The 20,598-nt window shown below is 29.0% G+C and overlaps 2 protein-coding genes across 3 annotated transcripts; both read left to right on the top strand.

The window, feature by feature from the left end:
* Window positions 1-342: 342 nt before the first annotated feature.
* LOC101489048 (uncharacterized) lies at window positions 343-4,015 on the top strand. The gene is made up of 3 exons (XM_004492628.4): window positions 343-974; window positions 1,219-1,311; window positions 2,128-4,015. Exon 3 carries the CDS (start codon window positions 2,179-2,181, stop codon window positions 3,859-3,861), a length of 1,683 nt encoding a protein of 560 aa, XP_004492685.1. The 5' UTR covers window positions 343-974; window positions 1,219-1,311; window positions 2,128-2,178; the 3' UTR covers window positions 3,862-4,015.
* Window positions 4,016-10,157: 6,142 nt separating this feature from the next.
* Window positions 10,158-14,800, top strand: LOC101488501 (peroxisomal membrane protein 11C). 2 transcript variants are annotated; one of them, XM_004492626.4, is made up of 8 exons: window positions 10,158-10,498; window positions 12,011-12,224; window positions 12,541-12,615; window positions 12,702-12,776; window positions 12,878-12,958; window positions 13,086-13,160; window positions 13,265-13,438; window positions 14,472-14,800. In XM_004492626.4, exons 2-8 carry the CDS (start codon window positions 12,033-12,035, stop codon window positions 14,508-14,510), a joined length of 711 nt encoding a protein of 236 aa, XP_004492683.1. In that variant the 5' UTR covers window positions 10,158-10,498; window positions 12,011-12,032; the 3' UTR covers window positions 14,511-14,800. The 2 variants fall into 2 exon arrangements, with proteins under 2 accessions (XP_004492683.1, XP_004492684.1); XM_004492627.4 differs by lacking the exon at window positions 10,158-10,498 and adding an exon at window positions 10,528-10,655.
* Window positions 14,801-20,598: the final 5,798 nt, after the last annotated feature.

The following is a 20,598-nucleotide window of genomic DNA, read 5'->3' as shown; positions in this document are numbered from 1 at the left end:
AGCGTGGGAGCTCATGAACAGATTTAAAGAGTGTTTATAAAAATAAAAATGTCCGTTAATCAATTAATTAAAGAGTTTGCTTATGAAAAGAGAAAAACGTTCGTACTAATGTATAAATTAATTTTACGTAATATAATCAATATTATATGTCAGTGTAAAATATTTAAATGTATGGTTATGGAAAATAATTAAGGAAGGATTAAAAATACATAATAAACAAATATGGAAAAATATGATCCAATCCCAACGGTGTCCTGAGATTAATCCATGGCCGTTGGATCATCAAACATGCTCGACTTTTATGCCATGTTACTCGAAACACAGTCTCTCCTTGGCCGTTGTTGACAGAGAGAAAAATAGTGCCTTTTTTTTTTACAGAGAATCTTTGTGAGACAACAACCCTGACACATTCATTATCTTCCATTTCTAGAGAGAGAAAATAGTCCAAAGTTTGATTTTTGAATTCTTTTTGTGAACTGAAACTGTTAATTTGTTATCTTAAACTTCATGTCTTGTCGTTTTTTAGTTAAGTGTGAAGCTCGTTTACTTCTTACATAGCTTCAGTATACTTTTTTTTCCAAAGCTTGATCATCAAATCACATTCTAGGTGGAAGATTCTTCTGATTTTTATTGTTTTTATAAATATTTTGGAAATTATTATTATTAAATGAGATCATGTGTGTTTTCTGTCTGTTTCTCAATAATGAAGAAGAAACCATTTTTGGGTGTTTCTAATTTTGAGAAAAGTGTTTCTGGGTCTTTGTCTTAGTGTCTTTGGAGAATGAAAGACACGTTTTTTATGAAGATCAAGGTGTCTCTTCATTCATTATTCTAGAAACATCCCAATAATTTGTATTATTGTTGAGCCATTTTCGTGTGTGTGTGTGTGTGAGAGAGAGAGAGAGAGAGAGAGAGAGAGTTAACTGTGAAGATTAAGCCAAACCGGGTTGCTTTTCAGTTACTGGTTCTTTAAGGTTGGTTTATCCGTGAAGCTTTTCCCTTTTCTTATCGTTGTAGTTCTTTGCTTTTGATCTTCTACTTGTTGTGTAAACAAAAGTAGTTCCCTTTTGCTTCATTTTTCATTTTTATTTTATTTTCTGAATATTTTTTTATAAGCTTTTTGTGAAGATTATATATTTTGTCTTTAGTGTCGTTAGATTTTATGGAAAATGCCGTCTCAATAACTTTGTTAACCATATTTTGTTGTGTGCTTTACAGAAAGACAATGGAGAACAAGAGTGTTTTAGGCATCATATGATGACCATAAACTCCTTGAATATTTTTTGACAAGACAAGTCAATTTGATTTCAGGTACATTATTTATTTTTATTTTCCCTTTTTTTTTCTGGTGATGATTCATTTACAACTGTGGAAAGAGACTTGTGTCTTCCTTTAGAAGGAAAGCCTTTCCCTTTCTCATATTTATGAGGAGGTAAATGGAAAAACACATCTAACTGTTCATATGGGTCAGACTCAGAAGCCATGCTGACAAACCTCTCTGCTACCAAAATCTCATGGTTGAAGAGTAAAGTTAGAGATTTGTTTTTCTTACTGCCCAATTTATCCCAAAAAGACTACAAAATTACCAATATTACATTTGTACTTAAAAGGGTACTTTTGGAATTTGACTAAAATATCTGCCGACGGCTTCTTTATTAGATTGCATCATTGAAAGTTAATTGTAATCAATTTTTAATTTGTAATAATGGATATATGATATTATAATTGTAATATATGATTATAATCTTTTAGGGGCATTAAATGATCACTTGTGCTAAATTAAGACAAAAGATTAATGGGGCATGTTTAGGTACTTCAGATTTGTTGGTCAAGTCATGTTTTAAGTAAACACAAGCTTTATGTGAATTTTATTGATCATATTATAAGATATTATATCTAGAAGCTGTTGGAGAAGGGTGTGTGGTGTTGGACTTGGACCATTTGTTTTTTTGTGCTTCATAATTTTCCATTGGAATCTTAGTTTATAATTTAAGGATCTTATGATTGCAACTGCTCCACAACCTTTTTTTATTTATTTTCTGTCCAATTATTATTTTTCTATTAGCAAAACGGTGTCATCTTTGATCATTTCATTGAAGGCTTGAATTTCATTTGTTGTGGCAACAGCTTCTTTGTGATAATCATCATTTACTTTTTGCTCCTACCAAATCAAAGATTATGGTGGAAGATGTTGATTCACGTTCAACAGAAGATTGGTTGTTACATGCAAAGAAGCTTGTCCCTATTGCTCTTGATAAAGCAAAAGAGGTTAAAGGCTTTCTTTGTAGATGGAAAATGATAATTTCTAGATTAGAACATATCCCATCAATGTTATCAAATTTATCAAGCCATCCGTGTTTCTCAAAGAATGCTCTTTGCAAGGAGCAATTGCAGGCTGTGTCGAATTCACTCGGCGAAGCGGTCAAATTGGCTGAATTGTGTGTGAAGGACAAGTATGAAGGTAAGCTTCAGATGCAGAGTGATCTCGATGCGTTAACCGGTAAACTTGATTTAAATTTAAGAGATTGTGGACTTTTGATCAAAACTGGTATGCTCGGCGAGGCTACTTTGCCATTAGCTGCGGCTGTGTCTGCGGCCGAGTCATGTTCTGTGGCAGAATCAGATGCTGCAGCACACAACAACATAAGGGAATTACTCGCGCGGCTTCAGATCGGTCACTTAGAAGCAAAGCATAAAGCTCTGGACAGTGTTGTTGAGGTTATGAAAGAAGATGAAAAGAATGTTTTGGCTGTTCTTACTAGGAGCAACATTGCTGCGTTGGTTCAATTGCTTACAGCAACATCAACAAGGATAAGAGAGAAAACAGTTACTGTCATATGCTCGCTGGCCGAATTGGGTAGTTGTGAGGATTGGCTAGTTTCTGAAGGAGTTTTACCGCCTCTTATAAGACTTGTTGAATCAGGCAGTGCTGTAGGTAAAGAAAAGGCTGCAATATCACTTCAGAGGCTATCGATGTCAGCTGAAACATCGCGTGAAATCGTTGGACATGGTGGTGTTTGTCCGCTTGTTGAGCTTTGTCGAACCGGTGATTCTGTTTCGCAGGCTGCTTCGGCGTGTACGTTGAAGAATATATCAGCTGTTCCAGAGGTGAGACAAGTTTTGGCTGAAGAAGGGATTGTGAAGGTAATGATCAATTTGTTAACCTGTGGAATGCTGTTAAATTCCAAAGAATATGCTGCAGAATGTTTGCAGAATCTCACCGCAAGCAATGAGAGTCTAAAAAAAAGTGTTGTATCAGAAGGTGGTGTTAGGAGTCTTTTGGTTTATCTTGATGGTCCACTTCCTCAAGAATCGGCTGTTGCGGCATTAAGGAATTTGGTTGGATCGGTTTCTGAGTCAACATTGGTTTCGTTAGGACTACTTCCTCGTTTGGTTCACGTGCTGAAATCTGGATCCATCGGAGCACAACAAGCCGCTGCATCAGCAATCTGCCGAGTTTGTAGCTCAACCGAGATGAAAAGATTGGTCGGCGAAGCCGGGTGCATTCCTCTCCTTGTTAAGATGCTTGAGGCTAAACAAAACAGTAGTAGAGAAGTTTCTGCACAAGCATTAGCAAGCTTGATGACTGTGTCTCAGAATAGAAGAGAAGTTAAGAAGGACGATAAAAGCGTGCCGAATTTAGTTCAGTTGCTTGATCCTAGTCCTCAAAACAATGCAAAGAAATATGCAGTTTGTTGCCTTGGATTGATTTCTTCAAGTAAGAAATGTAAGAAGCTAATGATCTCATATGGTGCTATTGGATATCTTAAGAAACTTACTGAGATGGATATTGCAGGAGCTAAAAAGCTACATGAGAGATTGGAAAGAGGGAAATTGAAAAGTTTGTTTAGCAAGAAATAGTGTAAAAAAGTGTTGCATCCTTTTTTTGTATCATGATGCAAATGCAAAATAGCTATGATTGTATAAACTGGAATGCACAAGCTTGCTGATCCATGTATGTATATTGTAACCAATGTTACATTACATATAATATAAATATTTAAACTTTGTGTAATCTCTCGTTTAAATTTTCTCTACTTTTAGATTAAAGAAGTGTGAGACTTCGATGTTTTGTTTCTATCATTAGATAATGATGAGTTTTGTTATTCCATAAGATGTAGTGTGATACAAATTTCATATTTGGATATCAAATGTGCTAAAAGGGTTGTATTATAAGAGTATAAGTTACTTTTCAATTAAATTAAATGTAACATTTTTTGTGAGTCTAAAGTGCAATCCAAAATGGTTGTCTCTGTACTATTAGTCGATGTTTATGATTCTTATGTGCAACGCAAAATGGTTGTCCGTGTACCATTTAGTCGATGTTTATGATTCTAATGTGCAATGCAAAATAGTTGTCTGTGTACTATTTAGTCGATGTTTATGATTCTAATGTGCAATGCAAAATGGTTGTCCGTGTACCATTTAGTCGATGTTTATGTATATAAATTGTAACTATTTAAAAATAAAAAAACTATTATATAGTCTATGTTTATATATATCAATCATTTACACCGTGTTTATGTATATAAATTGTAACAATTTAAAAAAATGTTTATTGGATGTTAATGTAAATCTCGTTTACACGGATGATGCATTTTTTTTTTTTCTTCATGATTTTATTATAAGTTTTTTTTAATACGGACAGAGGATATATGCTTTGGCTCTGCGAACAAGATTGTCAAACTCGAGAGTTTAAGTAGATTCATTTAATTTATGTAAAATTGAGTTGCAAACTCACAAGAGTCCACCTTAAATATTAATATAATATATATATGACATACAAATGAGATAATATAATTGAAATAAAAATAATTTAACATTTCATCTATATAATAAATCAAAAATATTTTTAAATAGATTAATATTTATGGTAGAAAAAAAACAAACACATATCGAGGTATAATAGTTGTCCTTAAAAACAACACTAAAAGCATAAATCAATATAGATGTTGTATCACGAACATAATTAAATCAGATATTGAATAATATTTATCAAAATTTTATATTTTATAAGCTAATGTAGAATAATAAACTCGTAAAACACTTGGTAAAATTGAGAATTTACTAATTTTATCGAAGTTTACATGTGAATTGATTTGATTACATGTGAATTTACACGTAAAACACTTGGTAAAATTTTATAAAAAATAAAGTTTACATGTGAATTAACTTGTTTTCTTAATTTAAAATCGTAAACTCGTAAAAATTAATTAGAGAATTTAAGAACATTGTTTGTAAATGTTAGATGAACAAAGACTTCTATATATTGTTATTGTATTAATAAAAATATTTAAAAATAATTAAATAAAATAGACTAATTTGACACTGAATGAGTGATTTAAGAGATTAATTGTCTATTTGACGGTTAGATGAGCGAACGAAATAAAATAAACTATTTTTTTCTCAATTCTATATTTGATAAGAAAATAAAATATAATAAATTAATGATGAACTTTATCTTATTATTTTTTAATTAAAATTTACATTTTAAATAAAAAATAAATTCAAAAATCACTAGGAAAAATAAGAAAATAATTCTCATTGACCATTATAATTAGTGTATTAGTCAAACATAGATTAAAAAAAAACTAAATGTATTAGTTAAACAAAGATAAAGAAACTAAAGTGTCTTGTTTGCTTATATTTTATTGAACAAAGAGTAATTTATTAATTCTTATATAAGGGTGAGAATAAGTGAGACTAGATCAGACTCTGAAAAACTTGAGTTTGACATACAATTAATTTTTTAAGCCTACGGGCTATCATAGGTTTTTTTTTTTTTTAGCATGGTCTAACATTTTTAAATGTCTGGCCTGACCTGAAAGCCTATTTAAAAGCCTTATTCATATTAAAATACTCAATACCACATATGTTCTCCATAAACCAATATCAATGTTAATATCTATATATAGAGAAATGTACTGTGCACCCCCCGTTTTTACATCACACCCCCAATTTCTGATATTGACTATCTTACCCTTTTTGACTTTCCAAAAATTTTAGAATATTCGAAAGTTTGAAACTTTCGAAATTATTTAAAGTGAGTTTTTTTTTCTATATTTTGAAACGTTAGTTAAATTCAAAACATTCAAAACCTAAATTAATAGAACTAAATTCAAATTTCGAAACTTTCGATAAATCTAAAAGTTTCGAAATGAACTTTTTTAGAAACCTTTCAAAGTTTGAAAGAATATGAAACTTTTGAAACTATAACTTTCAGAACCTTTGATGAATTTGAAAGTTACGAAACACAAATTTCAGAAAATTTCGACGAATATGAAACTTCCGAAAAACATATTCTTCGAAAGTTTCAAATAATCGAATTATGTCAGTTTCGAAAATTTCAAAAACTTCGAAACTTTCGAATTTTTCAATTTTTTTAATTATTAATTAAATTTATTACTAATTTTTTAAATTACAAATAGCAATTTATTACTAATTTATTACTAACTTTTCAAATTAGGAATAGAAATTTATTACTAATTTTGAAATTTATTACTAATTAAATTTATTATTAATTAAATTTATTACTAACTTATTACTAATTTTTCAAAATTCGAAACTTTCAATAAATTTCAAACTTTCGAAAGTTTCAATAAGTTCGAAAGTTTTGCATTTCGAAACTTTCATATTGTTCCAAACTTTCGAAACTTTCTGCATTTCGAAAGTTTCGTATTCAATAAAAGTTTCGAAAGTTTTATTATTTCTGAAAAAAATGAACTTTGAAAGTTTCATCATCATAGAAACTTTGAAAGTTTCATTAATAGAATTAAATTCAAATTTCGAAACTTTCGATAAATCTAAAAGTTTTGAAATGAACTTTTTTAGAAACCTTTAAAAGTTTGAAAGAATGTGAAACTTTCGAAGCTATAACTTTCGGAACCTTTGATGAATTTGAAAGTTACGAAACACAAATTTCAGAAAATTTCGATGAATCTGAAACTTCCGAAAAACATATTCTTCGAAAGTTTTAAACAATCGAATTATGTCAGTTTCGAAAGTTTCAAAAACTTCAAAACTTTCAAATTTTTCAATTTTTTTAATTATTAATTAAATTTATTACTAATTTTTCAAATTAGAAATAGCAATTTATTACTAATTTATTACTAATTTTGAAATTTATTACTAATTTTTCAAATTAGGAATAGAAATTTATTACTAATTTTGAAATTTATTACTAATTAAATTTATTATTAATTAAATTTATTACTAATTTTTCAAAATTCAAAACTTTCATTGTATTTCAAACTTTCGAAAGTTTCAATATGCTCGAAAGTTTTGCATTTCGAAATTTCATATTGTTCCAAACTTTCGAAACTTTCTGCATTTCGAAAGTTTCGTATTCAATGAAAGTTTCGAAAGTTTTATTATTTCTGAGAAAAATGAACTTCGAAAGTTTCGTCATCATAGAAACTTTCGAATTTCTGGTAAAATCCTGTTTCGAATATTTGGAAGTTTCGAATTTTTACTTACTTTTGTATTTTGAATGTTTCAATATTTCGAAGGTTGGTAGGGTAAGATTGGAATAATTAAAAGTTTCGAATGAAGTGGGTGAAAAAAAAAAGTAAATTTTTTTTTGGGCTTTCATATATGAAACTAAGGGCAACATGATGTTTTCCATATGAATGGGGGGTGGGAGGTCAAAGTGGGGGGTGCACGGTACAAACCTCCTATATATATTAAACAAAAAATAATTTTTTTAACAAAATAATTTTTTAAAAATTTAAAACAAACATGATTTAAACTTTAAAACATAATTCTTGATTTCAAAGAATATTTTTTTTTTTGAAATAAATGTACCCATTATTACCTTTCAAACAAATATGGATCGACTACTGAGTTATTAACTAATTGAATGGCTACCAAATATGAAAAAACTACTAAATATAGAACGGCTACCGAATATGAAATGAGTTATTAATTAATTGAATGGCTACCCAATATGAAACGGCTGAACGGCTACCCAATATGAAATGAGTAATTGCCTAATTGATATAATTTAAAATAGGAAATAATATTATTAATATAATAATAATAATAATAAATAACATTAATAATTAATTAAATATATATAGGCCGGCATGTCAGACCTAATAGCCTTTTTTATAAGACTTATTTAAATAAATAGACTTTAAAAATAGCATGAGCCTAACCTTTTTATTAAATAAGTCAGACCAGGCTAGACCATAAGTAGACCATACCATAGGCCCCCGACGGACGGCTTAGTCTATTCCCATCCCTCGTTGACGAATGCGACGAGTGAGTACTCACTTCGACCTTTATTAAACAAACAAGTGTATTTTATTTGTTATAAATATTTTTACTTTTTCAATGTAGACTTGGATTCCAAATCAACTAAACTTTTGAGTAGGGTTCCTCATACATATTAGAGGATTATACCATGCACCGTTACACCTAAACCTGTCACACCTCAAGATACATGAAAATGCAATTTTACTCTTTTAATCATTTATAATAAGTTTCAAAATTAATACTTTCGGAAATTTCAAAATTTCAAAATTTCAAAACTTTCGAAAGTTTCAAATTTTCGAAATAAGGATTACATTTCGAAAATTTGGAAAGTTTCGAAAGTTTCCAAATTTGAAAAGTTTCGAAAATTTCTAAATCTGCAAAGTTTCGAAAGTTTCTAAATCTTGAAATTTTCAAAATAAAGATTACATTTCGAAAGTTACCAAATCTAGAAAGTTTCAGAAGTTTCCAAATCTTAAAATATTTGAAATAAGGATTAGATTTCGAAATTTAGAAAGTTGCGAAAGTTTCTAAATCTGAAAAGTTTCCAAATAGTTTCGTAAGTTTCTAAATCTGCAAAGTTTCAAAAGTTTTCAAATCTAGAAATTTTCTAAATAAAGATTACATTTCGAAAATTTGGAAAGTTTCAAAAATTTCTAAATCTACAAAGTTTCAAAAGTTTTCCAAATCTTGAAATTTTCGAAATAAGGTTTACATTTCGAAAGTTACTAAATCTAGAAAGTTTCCAAATCTTAAAATTTTCAAAATAAGGATTACATTTGGAAAGTTTCCAAATAGTTTCGTAAGTTTCTAAATCTGCAAAGTTTCGAAAGTTTTCAAATCTGGAAATTTTCGAAATAAAGATTACATTTCGATAATTTGGAAAGTTTCAAAAGTTTCTAAAAAGTTTCCAAATATTAAAAGTTTCGAAAGTTTCTAAATCTGCAAAGTTTCCAAATCTTGAAATTTTCGAAATAAAGATTACATTTCGAAAATTTGGAAAGTTTCGAAAGTTTCTAAATTTTTCAAATATGGAAAGTTTCCAAAATTTCCGATATGAAAGTTTTGAATTGTAGAAAAAATGATAATTTTTTTTCTTACAAAATATATATTTATATATATACATTCAAATAAACAACCATTTAAGAACTTAGATAACTATATCTAAAGTACATAGATTGATTAAAAAACATAGTTTAAATATATTTTTTTATTTATAAAATCGATTATGGAAATGGTTATGATTTAATCAATAAACTGATTATTTTTAGTAACCCTAAACTCGAGTGCAAAATAGGACTTAGCATAATAATGCATAGATCCAAATAGATTTAATGACTATATCACGTGATATTATAGTACGTTCGCATTAAGGTTGAACATCCCTCCATGATTAAGTTTGTCCATATGATTAAGATCACACGACCACCCGCAAATCCTATCAATGATCTCACAACAGTCTAATAGACACGGAGAACACCTCATCTAGAGGTTTCCTATATAAAAACTCACATACTTTAAGTGCAAGATACACAATTCATTCTTACAAAAAATATATCTCAATCCTCCAACACTTATTGACTTAAGTATTATAGTATTTATAAATACATCCTATTGAAAATTATTCCGTCATATTCTATCAATACAAATCATTTTTAATAGTTAATAAAGTTTTGCTCAAAGATCACTTAAACTAATTTCTAAGTGTTAATTTTTATTTTTTTATAATATAAAATAAATTAGTTATTATATTTTTTATATGAAATAAAAAAATTAAAATAGTTAAAAAATAAGATATTGTTACGTCTTAAAATATAAATAAAGATGAGTTCAAATTAATTTTATTTGATTAATATATATTTTTTATATTTTAAGGAGAGGCAAGATTAATATCGTAACAAAATGGGACTTGAACTGGGTACTGCAATGCAACATGCAAATCCCAATAGATAACTCTAACATCAAACGAATCATGTTGTGAGTTGCAATTTCCAAATTGAAACAACGTGTGGCCGGTTTACATCGGACTCATCGAACGGTTCAACAATTTTACATATACTCTACTGGATATAGTATAGTGACGAAACTTAAGCACAATAATCCTTTTTTTTTGTTTGTTTAGGGAAATACCACAACCAAACAAGCCCTTATCATAACTCTATCTTTCACAGGCCCAATTTATACAACTCTTTCTTCTCGCCAGTTTTTGATTATCCAACACAATTTCTCTTCTCCATTTCTTTCGGTACTCTCTCTCCTCTCGATTCTTTCTTTTTGATGCACTTTTTTGCCTCTTCTCTTTTTCAATAATCCTTAGCAAATAGAATACGGAATTCACGTGCCCCAATTGATCGATCCTTTTGAACTTGTAATTTCATTTACAAAAGTTCAAAACTTTCAAGGTGGGGTATGTTAATTTTGATTTCCGGTCAGCTCGATTTAAGGTTGCGGAGCTGGGTCGTTGAAATTTTATGATTTGGTTCTTCTATTATTGTGATTATTATACATATTATGTCGTTTTGTAATATGCTTGGTTGATAGGAAAGTGTTAGAAAATAAGTGGGAAATTGAAGAGTTTGATGTTGTCTCTCATATGATGTGGTTGTTGTCCGGATAAATCAATTCTTCTTCCTCTCTTTATTTTATAATAATATTATGTGCCTAACATGACCAGACCTGATTTAGTGAATTTTATATATGAATTTTAATCGTGATTGATGAGTTGATGTTCTTTTGATGTTTGTTTTATCCGAAATATTACATAACAGGATTGATTTGGTGAAATTTGTTTGATTATTTTATCGATTTCTATTATACTATACATAAAAACTTGGATGTTGACGACCTTATTTGCTTATTGGTTTCAATGATTTGGCATAGAGAAATGAAGTTTGTTCTTTGGGTGAAATCGATATTATTATTCTGCAATACGATATTCAGTACAAACTACAAAATGCTGTCAAATTGAGGCTATAGCGGTTGTATAGGCCTAAAAGACTGTTGCATAGCGGAATTTGAATAAAGTGCAATTTTTCTGGGATTTGCGATTGACAACACTTATGTTCTTTTATTCTTGCAAATAATCCTATCCTGTTCTTTTGGCCAAGTAGGATTGATTTGATTGAAGGAGGCTAAATAAACTCTTTTTTAATTGTGAAATTTGAAGTCAGAAGCATATGAGCTCAAGCAAAGGGGCATAAAATGACTTGTTTCTTTGTTGCAGTGTTGCTGAAAAATGAGTTGCTGATCCTTCCCTAACTAAATATTATGTAGCCCTCCTCAGACCCACCAAATTATGTTGCCTTTTTGTTTTTCACCTTTTTCTGATATTTTGAATGGAGTTTTTCCATTGGATTTTACGGTCATGTCACAAGAACAATGACTTTTCAAACACGCGTTATTAACATTCAAACAAGAGACCGGCAGATGATGCTGCTTATATATGTGGAGGGTCTACTAGAGTTGTTTTTTACCAATGTTTCTTTGTCTTGATGAAGTTTTCATGGAAGTGATAAATTGTTAGTCCTAGAAAGTTATCAGCATTTTAAAAATTTTGATACTACCTTTGTGGTTATTCTTTTGAATTGAATTATATTGCATTCTTCCTATTAGTTTAACAATTTTGTATATGACACTATGTTTTTTTTATCAAAAAAACCTCCTTAAAAACATTACTATCGAAAGTAAGATTTATATTGATAAAACTCTTCGCCCTCCCAATTTAATGTGAACTGTAATGTGATTTTGTTCATGGCAGTGATCACTAATTTGCATAGAAAATGAGTACATTGGATGCAACTAGGGCAGAACTTGGCCTTCTTGTTCTGTATTTGAACAAGGCTGAGGCAAGGGACAAGATATGCAGAGCAATTCAATATGGTTCCAAATTTCTGAGTAATGGGGAACCTGGTACTGCACAGAATGTAGACAAAACAACCAGCTTAGCACGAAAAGTTTTTCGTCTATTTAAGGTTAGTTTATTTTTTCTCTCTGAAACATGCTAGACCATTCATCCACTTCTTTCTGCCTATTTTGGTACAATCAATGGAATATCCTCTTTGATTGATTTGTTTGAAGAAGACGAGAACTGTAATATGCATGGTATTTTTTGTTTGGGTTCTGAGGGACATAGTTATAGAAGTATAAATTAGAGAAAGTCGAATACTTAGTTTTATTAAGTATTATCCATTTGTAACATTCAAATAGACATTCTGTAATTTAAATGATGTTGCGAAAAATAAGTTCATGTAATTGTAGTTGCTCTTATACTTCACTCTTTAATCGCAGTTTGTCAATGATCTGCATGCTCTGATAAGTCCAACACCACAGGGTACACCCCTCCCCCTAATTCTGTTGGGAAAGGTATGATATAACTCTAAGAACATGATCCCATTTTTCATCTTTTATTTATTTTCCTAATGTCTTGTTGAATGATTTTTTTATTCCAGTCCAAGAATGGACTACTGTCCACTTTCTTGTTTCTTGATCAAATTGTGTGGCTCGGCAGAACCGGTATCTACAAGGTAAAAAATAAATGCTTTCATCAGCATCCTATTATTTGTTTCTGTATTTTACATGAGAATACCATCCAACACTATACAATAATTTTGTTGTGTAACTACAGAATAAGGAACGTACTGAACTGATTGGCCGGATTTCTATGTACTGTTGGCTCGGTTCCACAATTTGTACCACCTTAATTGAGGTTTGTGGCTTATACATACTTTTCTAATTGATGCTAACACATATGCATGCACATGCACCAATCATAGCCTTTTATTTCTTCGCTTATTTTTACCGTTGTACGACATTTTATGTGTTTGTTTGATCAGCTCGGGGAGCTTGGAAGACTCTCTGGATCAATGAAGAAGTTAGAGAAAGAACTCAAGAGCAGTAATAAATATGATGTACGTTGTCCATGCTTGTGTACAAATTCTTCAAAGTTTCTGTCTTTGGTTTACTTTGGGACCACAATTTCCTTTCCTTTATTTCTCATTACTTATGGATGCAGAATGAGCAATACCAGGCCAAGCTGAAAAAGTCGAATGAGAGGACTCTAGCACTTATCAAAGCAAGCATCGATACAGTGGTAGCAGTTGGGTTGCTTCAGTTGGCACCTACCAAAGTCACTCCCCGTGTTACTGGAGCTTTTGGATTTGTTTCATCTCTAATATCTTGTTATCAGGTGCTTGCTACTTGCCAGTATAATTAGAGTTTCTTTCCCATACGCTTTTTATTTTACTTGGAGTCCCTTAAAATTTGTCTATGTCGTATGTGTACGCACATACCAGTGTTGTCAATAGTGTGTACTATAGCTGTGTAGCAGAGGGAGGGGAGTGGTCTCTTGTCACTAAAAGACACACAGTAGCAGCCAAAATAGCTTCTGTTGCGGCCGCTATAGCACTGCACCTCAGAAAGATTTTCAAAATTCCCAAATAGCCTCTAAAGTTTCAACATTAGGCTTTTTTGCTTGGGGTATTAATAAATTTTGCAATTAAAAACACCAGAACAGTGTTTAGGCTTCTCCTCCTTGCTATCTCACTCCTAATCTGTGTTTTCAAATGGTGGTCATGCCGTGGTGAGATTTCAACAATCCTCCATGGCCATTTTACACAATTTTACATGTGATGGTGGTTTATATGCCAGCCATGGCAGCAAAAAAAAAAGCAGATTTTAGCCTCTCTGCCATGGACCGCCACCTGCCATTGACAGCACTGCTCCTAATGTCATTTTTCACCCTCTCACTAGTCAATCACAGCTAGTTGTTGAGTTTTTATCTTTATCTGTATATTGTAAACTGTAATAATATTTCAAGATAGTGGTCATCCTACTATCCCTCATTTTGCTGTAGCATTTTTGGGGTCGGCCGCTATCCAGGATTTGATAACACTGGCAAGTACCTGTTTACACAACTAACGAATGAAGGAAACAAAATTAGAGATTACTTGAGAGCAGCATTAATTGTGTTAAACAATGTTCAAAATTAGAGATTACACTATAGTGTATACGAGTTTTACACAGTCAATTCAATTATATTTCACTAATCTTGTCAATAGAACAAACAAGTTTTTAAAATTAATATTATGATGTGTCAAGATGGTGAAATATGACTAGACTTCACGTAAATTTGTATTTTCAGTGTATAGTTATTAAGCTCTAAAATTTTGCTTAGGATTATTATTACTTTTACTAACACTGATCTGGTTGGTCTAATGCAGTTGCTTCCTCCTGCCCCTGCCAAGTCAAAATCATTGTAAGCATGGAACAATAGATTGGCTCCTTTCATGCTTCATTGTTATTAAATAATTGTATGAATTTATCAGGAGATGTTAATTGGTATGGTTCTCGTCTTAGTAGAAAACAAGGCCCTGTTTGGAGTTGTTTTCAAAAACCATTTTGTCGTTTCGGATTCGGTCCTTCAAACTCTTTCAATTATTATAGATATTCAATGTCAATTTAGCCCTTTAATCTTTTATTGTTAAGATTACATCAAATATGACAATATATTGAATTTATATCATTGGAAAGAATATTTGATGCTTAAAAATTTATATTCACTGCAGTTAATTTTAATTTTATATCCCGACCGTTAATAATTTGATCAAATTAACTTTAAACTACCATTGTGCGAGTATACGGATTCATTCTTAAATATTAGTGAGTTTAAATTCTGATGTATTTTACATCAAGATTGAATATACTTGAAGATATTTTCACACGTGCAGCCGAGTTTTTCCAAACTATGAAGCCTAATCAAAGAGAGTACTATAACATGAATATGAAGGTTATATTATATATGCTGCTGTTTATGAATTTTTGTTTGTTCTTCAAGTCAAAGTTAAATGCATTGCACACTCAAATATGCTAATTATTTCCATCCTATGGTGGTGAAAGAAGAGTCAATGATGGTTTCCTATTTGCATGTTTAATTAGAACAACCTAGATTGTTACATCCACGTTGAAATAGAATTTTTATTTTGTAAATGCTGTAATAATTTTTATAGTGGAAATACTAATTCTTTTACCAATATGCGGAAATAATATTGAATTTAAATTAAACTAAACAAAATCACTTAAAAACAAATATGATTTTGTAGGTAAGTTAAAATACATGATACGTAGGTAAAGGAAAAACCGTAAAATACCAAAAAGTAAATTATAAATTTTATTTTATAATCAACGGTTATTTTGCAGAATTTGGAGGCTTTAATTTGTTTGAACTATTGTTAGTCCTTGACTTTTTATTTTATTTTAGTATTTACTACTTTTAATGTATAAGTTAACATTAGAAATTAGTTTCAATGTTTTTTCAACTTCTAATTATTACAATTAATTAATTTGTTTGTTCTGATTTTTTATTTATTTAATTTATTTGATGTTTTTATTTATTTAATTTTAAATTTGGATTGTATTTTTATATTTTTTTGTAGTAATATAATATATTGTTATATTTTAATTATTAAAATATAAATAAAAAATTGTGACGTAAAAAAGTTTAAGAATGACGAAAATATTAATTATTTATACTATGAATTGTTCATAATATATTGAATTGAAGACAAAAATAAAAAGTAAAGTTTGATATTTCTTATAAAATAATAGTAAAACAACTTACAATTATAGCTAATTATGTGTAGTATGCAAAGATGAGATAAGATAAGGTATTTACTACTTAAGAAAATGTGTTTAAAAGTTATATTAGAAAATTTCTGACGTAATTTCTTAGAATCTCTCTTATCCTTTAAAATAAACAAATAATATCTCTTTTACATATATATATATATATATATATATATATATATATTAGGATTATTATTAAAACTTATGTAAAAAGAAAAAGGCAATCACTAAAATTTTATTACTTTTGAAATTATTATTTATTTCCTCTTATAATACTGTTAGTAATTTATTATGTTATTGCATTTGTTACTACATATTTTTTAAAATGTAGCAGAAATTTTATTGGCAAAATTTTTTATTTCAAATTAAATTTTGAGATTTTCGATAGTTAATTTTATTCTACTAAAAATTTTAAAGTAATTTTTTATATGTATTTTTTTTATTATTCTGGACTTTTTTTAAAGAAATTTTACTATTTAAATAATTTGTTTAAATACATTTTATCGATTGCCTATTTTGAGTATATCAAATTAAACCAGTGAGTTGCTAACAAATTGAATTTCTAAAATCAGTTGGTAACAATAGTAAGTAGCTTACAATCATTTTAAACATGGTGAATTTTGACCCTTCAACAAAAAATTTAAAATTTCTAGTAGTTATATTTTAATATTAAAAATTTTAAAAATAAAATTTTTAATTTAAAACAACAATCGAAAATTTTATTTTTGAAATTTTTAATATTAAAACATAACAACCGAAAATTAAAAAAAAAAATTACTTTTTTTTAAAAATTTGAGAATGTAGAGTATTATGCAGATATTCAAATTTGTTTTTATTTTTACTATTCACTTAATAGGGTATTTTAATAATTTACTAATTTTAGGGAATAAAATCCGATTTTCAGAGAATGAAGCAATGAAGAATAATGAAATACAATATATACGACGTTGGTTACAATACAATATGAGAATATAAAATCTAAAGATTTTAATAGCAAAAGAGAGTTACAAAAATACTTAATTCAATGGATGTTGATGTAATTTGAAGAATCCAGTAATAGCCACTAATAAAATTATAAATTAGGAGATACATAAAAATGAGAAGATGGAGGATTGTTTTGGTTGTTGAATAGGTGCATTAAAAGGAAATAAAAAAGAAAATGAAAATCTACATAATAAAACACATGAATAAATTTAAGCGAGAAGAGTGATGGATGGATTTCTAAAGGTACACACATCTGAATTGATTTAATGTGACAAAATTAAAAGTAAGTGACATAAAAATAAAGGGATTTGTTTAAATAAAACTAGTTTGCATCTCTATTTATAATAAATTATAAATAGATTAAAGAGATTTATTTAAAATGTTTTTTGACCCATGTTTTTCAATTGAAATAAATTTATATAGTTCTTATAAGCTTATAGGTATTTATGAAGAAGCAAAATTAGAACCTTCTGAAAATTTAAGGATAAGCAAATTTTAACTTATAAAATCAACCACTGTTCAAACAAATCATAGTTATTACAAAACTTTGTAGTAACAACTCAAAAGTGCTTTATCTTTTTATCATTTCTAGTAACCAAAACAAGAATGTTGATATAAGAATGATTATTGAGAAAGGTATAAATAAGAGAATTTAAAATAAAAAACCAACTTTCTTAAAAAAAACAAATATATCTCACTTTCAATACTAAATACTAATATACCTTTTTATATAAAAAAAAAATCAAATATATCTTACTTTGACACTTGTAGGAGTTCAAATTTTGCCAAAACGATTAGAAGGACCTCAGCTTTCCCAACAACCATCTTTATTATTTTTTAAAATTAGAGGAGGTTGCTATTGGAAATTGAACGGTGTACTATTTTTATTTTATTTTATTAAAAAAGATAACAAAGTACAATAAAATGATAATTAATAATAATATAAATTCATTAAAATGACTAGAAATACAAAAACAAATGCTATAGAAATTGAATAGAGTTGTCAATAACTGACAATGTTTTTGAACGTGACCGATTATTTGACATAAGCCGTATTTTTTTGACATATTATCTTTAACGTTTATTTCAGTTATATTGTTGGTTCTGTTTGGATTATATTTTTAAATTTTTGTATTTTAGAAATTGTGATACTCTATTTCACCTTCGTACGAGAGTTGGTATCCTTCATTTTGTGTAATTGGGACTCTTCGTTGTAGATTAATATATTAATAATTTTATACACATTAGATAGATGCACTAAATAGTTTTGATGAATGTAAGAACATACAAGTATAACTTATGAATAAGACACAAATATAGTCTAAAATCTCCCACAGTTACACCATTTTCTATGAAGGCCAACATTAAAATGATCAATTGGTTGCATCTCTCTTCGGTTTACTATTTCATGCACCAGGAAGAATAGCTTAGTCGGTCGAATTACATGATTTGAGATTTTTGACTTAGCAACTTCATCTTCAATCAACTTCCTGCAATCTTCTATGTATATGCATATATGACCAAAAGCTAACATTGCTTGTAGTTGTTGACCCCTTTTGGCAAATAATTTCACTATTCTATAGGAAATTGGTTGAACCAAAAGAAGTGATTGAGTGATAGCGTGTACCGTTGATAATTGAGTTCATTGACTCATCAAATTGGATTGTCATGTGACCCCATCGTCGATTTTGAGAATGTGTCCGAGTTCAATTTCCTTGAGGGATGTTGCCAATCCATCTTAAAATCTTTTAGTTTTCCATCCTAATTTCTTTGCAATAATATTTAAATGAAGCCTCGTTTAACTTGTATCCGAACGAGGTAAAACTTTGCCAAATATATTATGAAGTAATAATTGGTAGACACCAAAGAACATGGAGCAATACCCTAAGGTTGACATGCGGGATCAAATTGAATATAGTTAGAAAATACATTATAAAAAAGAGAATGCAATGAGTGAGAGTATCATATGTTTTATGGCTAGCTTCTAAATGGAAAATTTAAACCAAGCTTTGGGTATATGATTTGATTTTACGAAAATGCCAAATGATTTGTTTCTATAGAGAAACAATTGGCCAACCTTCATGTCAATTAATCTCGATCTCTACCACAATTTTTCCAAGAACCAATGTCCAATACAACACCACAAAGTCAATATTATGTATCATCATTGTCTGACATCTAGTCGCCTCCTCCTCTCTATTCCTACATACAACATCATTCTATGGGTTCACGTTGAGGGATTAATTTAGTTTTGACAATTAACAACAACAAGAACATAACGACCGACTATCCCTTACATCAAGTGACAAAGGTCTATTGTATAACTTGTTCAATGTAATTGCAATACACTTGATCAACCTTCGAGACATTTGATAACATGTATCAACCAAGCTTTGGGGTTCCAAAATTTAGAAATACATATACTTTGTTGAATTAAAGATTTACCCAAACTCAAGATGAATGTAGTTTTTCTGTAGCAACGCCCCCTCATCATTCTCAAGAACAAAAAAAGGAACAAAAACAAACCCGTTAAGTATCAATATGATGCAAACAACTCAATCACAAAAAAGACCTCCTCCATATGATATTAAAGGACATCTTCGACATTAATTTTATTTAAACATTTTTGTAATATTTTTTTATACTTTTCATAATTTAAATGAATTTATATCATTATCAATTATTACTGTTGTATTTTTTGTTAAAAAAAAAAGTACAAAGTCACCTTTTCAAAGGGTGAACTGTGAATTAAGTCGTTATTTGGAAAGCTGAGATCTTTCATAGGGTAGTATTTTTTTTGTAAAATTCAACCTTCTACTAGTACCAAAAGTAAGGTATGTTAAGATTTAATTTTGAAAGTGGGGGTATATTGGTATATTCTTTTTAATTTAGGTTATTTAAAAAATATTAGTATATTTTTAAATAACTCAATTTTGAAAAGAAAAAAAACCAATATATCTCACTTTTAAAATTAAATAGAAGGCAAAAAAAAATTTAATCTAATAGGTGGTGTTATGGAAATGGTGAAAGCAAGATAGAAAGAGAAAAAACAATAAAAGTGTTCTTGGTCATTTCAAACAATTCAAAATTTTCGAAATATAAATTTTTTAAAATTTTTCAGATTTAGAAACACAATTTAGAAACTTCCGAAATTATTAATTTTGAAACTTATTATAAATGGTTAAAAGCGTAAAATTATCTTTTCATGTATCTTGAGGGAGGTGACATATTTAAGTACGGGGTAGAATCCTCCTATGAGAAATGTGTATGACTAACACAATTTAGAAACTTAGAAAATTACAAAATTTAAATTTTGGAACCTTAGATCCATTTTATTTGTCTCCTATCCCTTCAATTGACAAAAAAATAGTTATCTTCTTGATACATCTCCACCAGGACCGTCTAAAAGTTTTTGAATTTCATGTTTTAATTTTAAAAATCAGATCTCTAATAGAAAAATAATAACTTTAATAACTAAAAAAATTAATAAAATAAAATTTAGTCTTTACACACGTATTAATAATTTAGTCTCTACATACCAACTAAACTACATTATGCACTCTACACATATCAATTTATATGACTCGTGTCATTTGGTTAAGTTAATTTATGTAACAAGAAAAAATGTAGCTATAACATGTCATATTTACATATTAGACTCAAATAGATATTTCGTTAATGATAACACAATGACCACAATTTTACTTATAAAATACAGTGATTATAGAACCTTAAATTGCA

The sequence above is a fragment of the Cicer arietinum genome, chromosome 3, assembly GCF_000331145.2.
Source record: "Cicer arietinum cultivar CDC Frontier isolate Library 1 chromosome 3, Cicar.CDCFrontier_v2.0, whole genome shotgun sequence".
In the NCBI taxonomy this organism is placed as follows: Eukaryota; Viridiplantae; Streptophyta; class Magnoliopsida; order Fabales; family Fabaceae; genus Cicer; species Cicer arietinum.
This window is presented reverse-complemented; position numbering and strand designations above follow the sequence as displayed.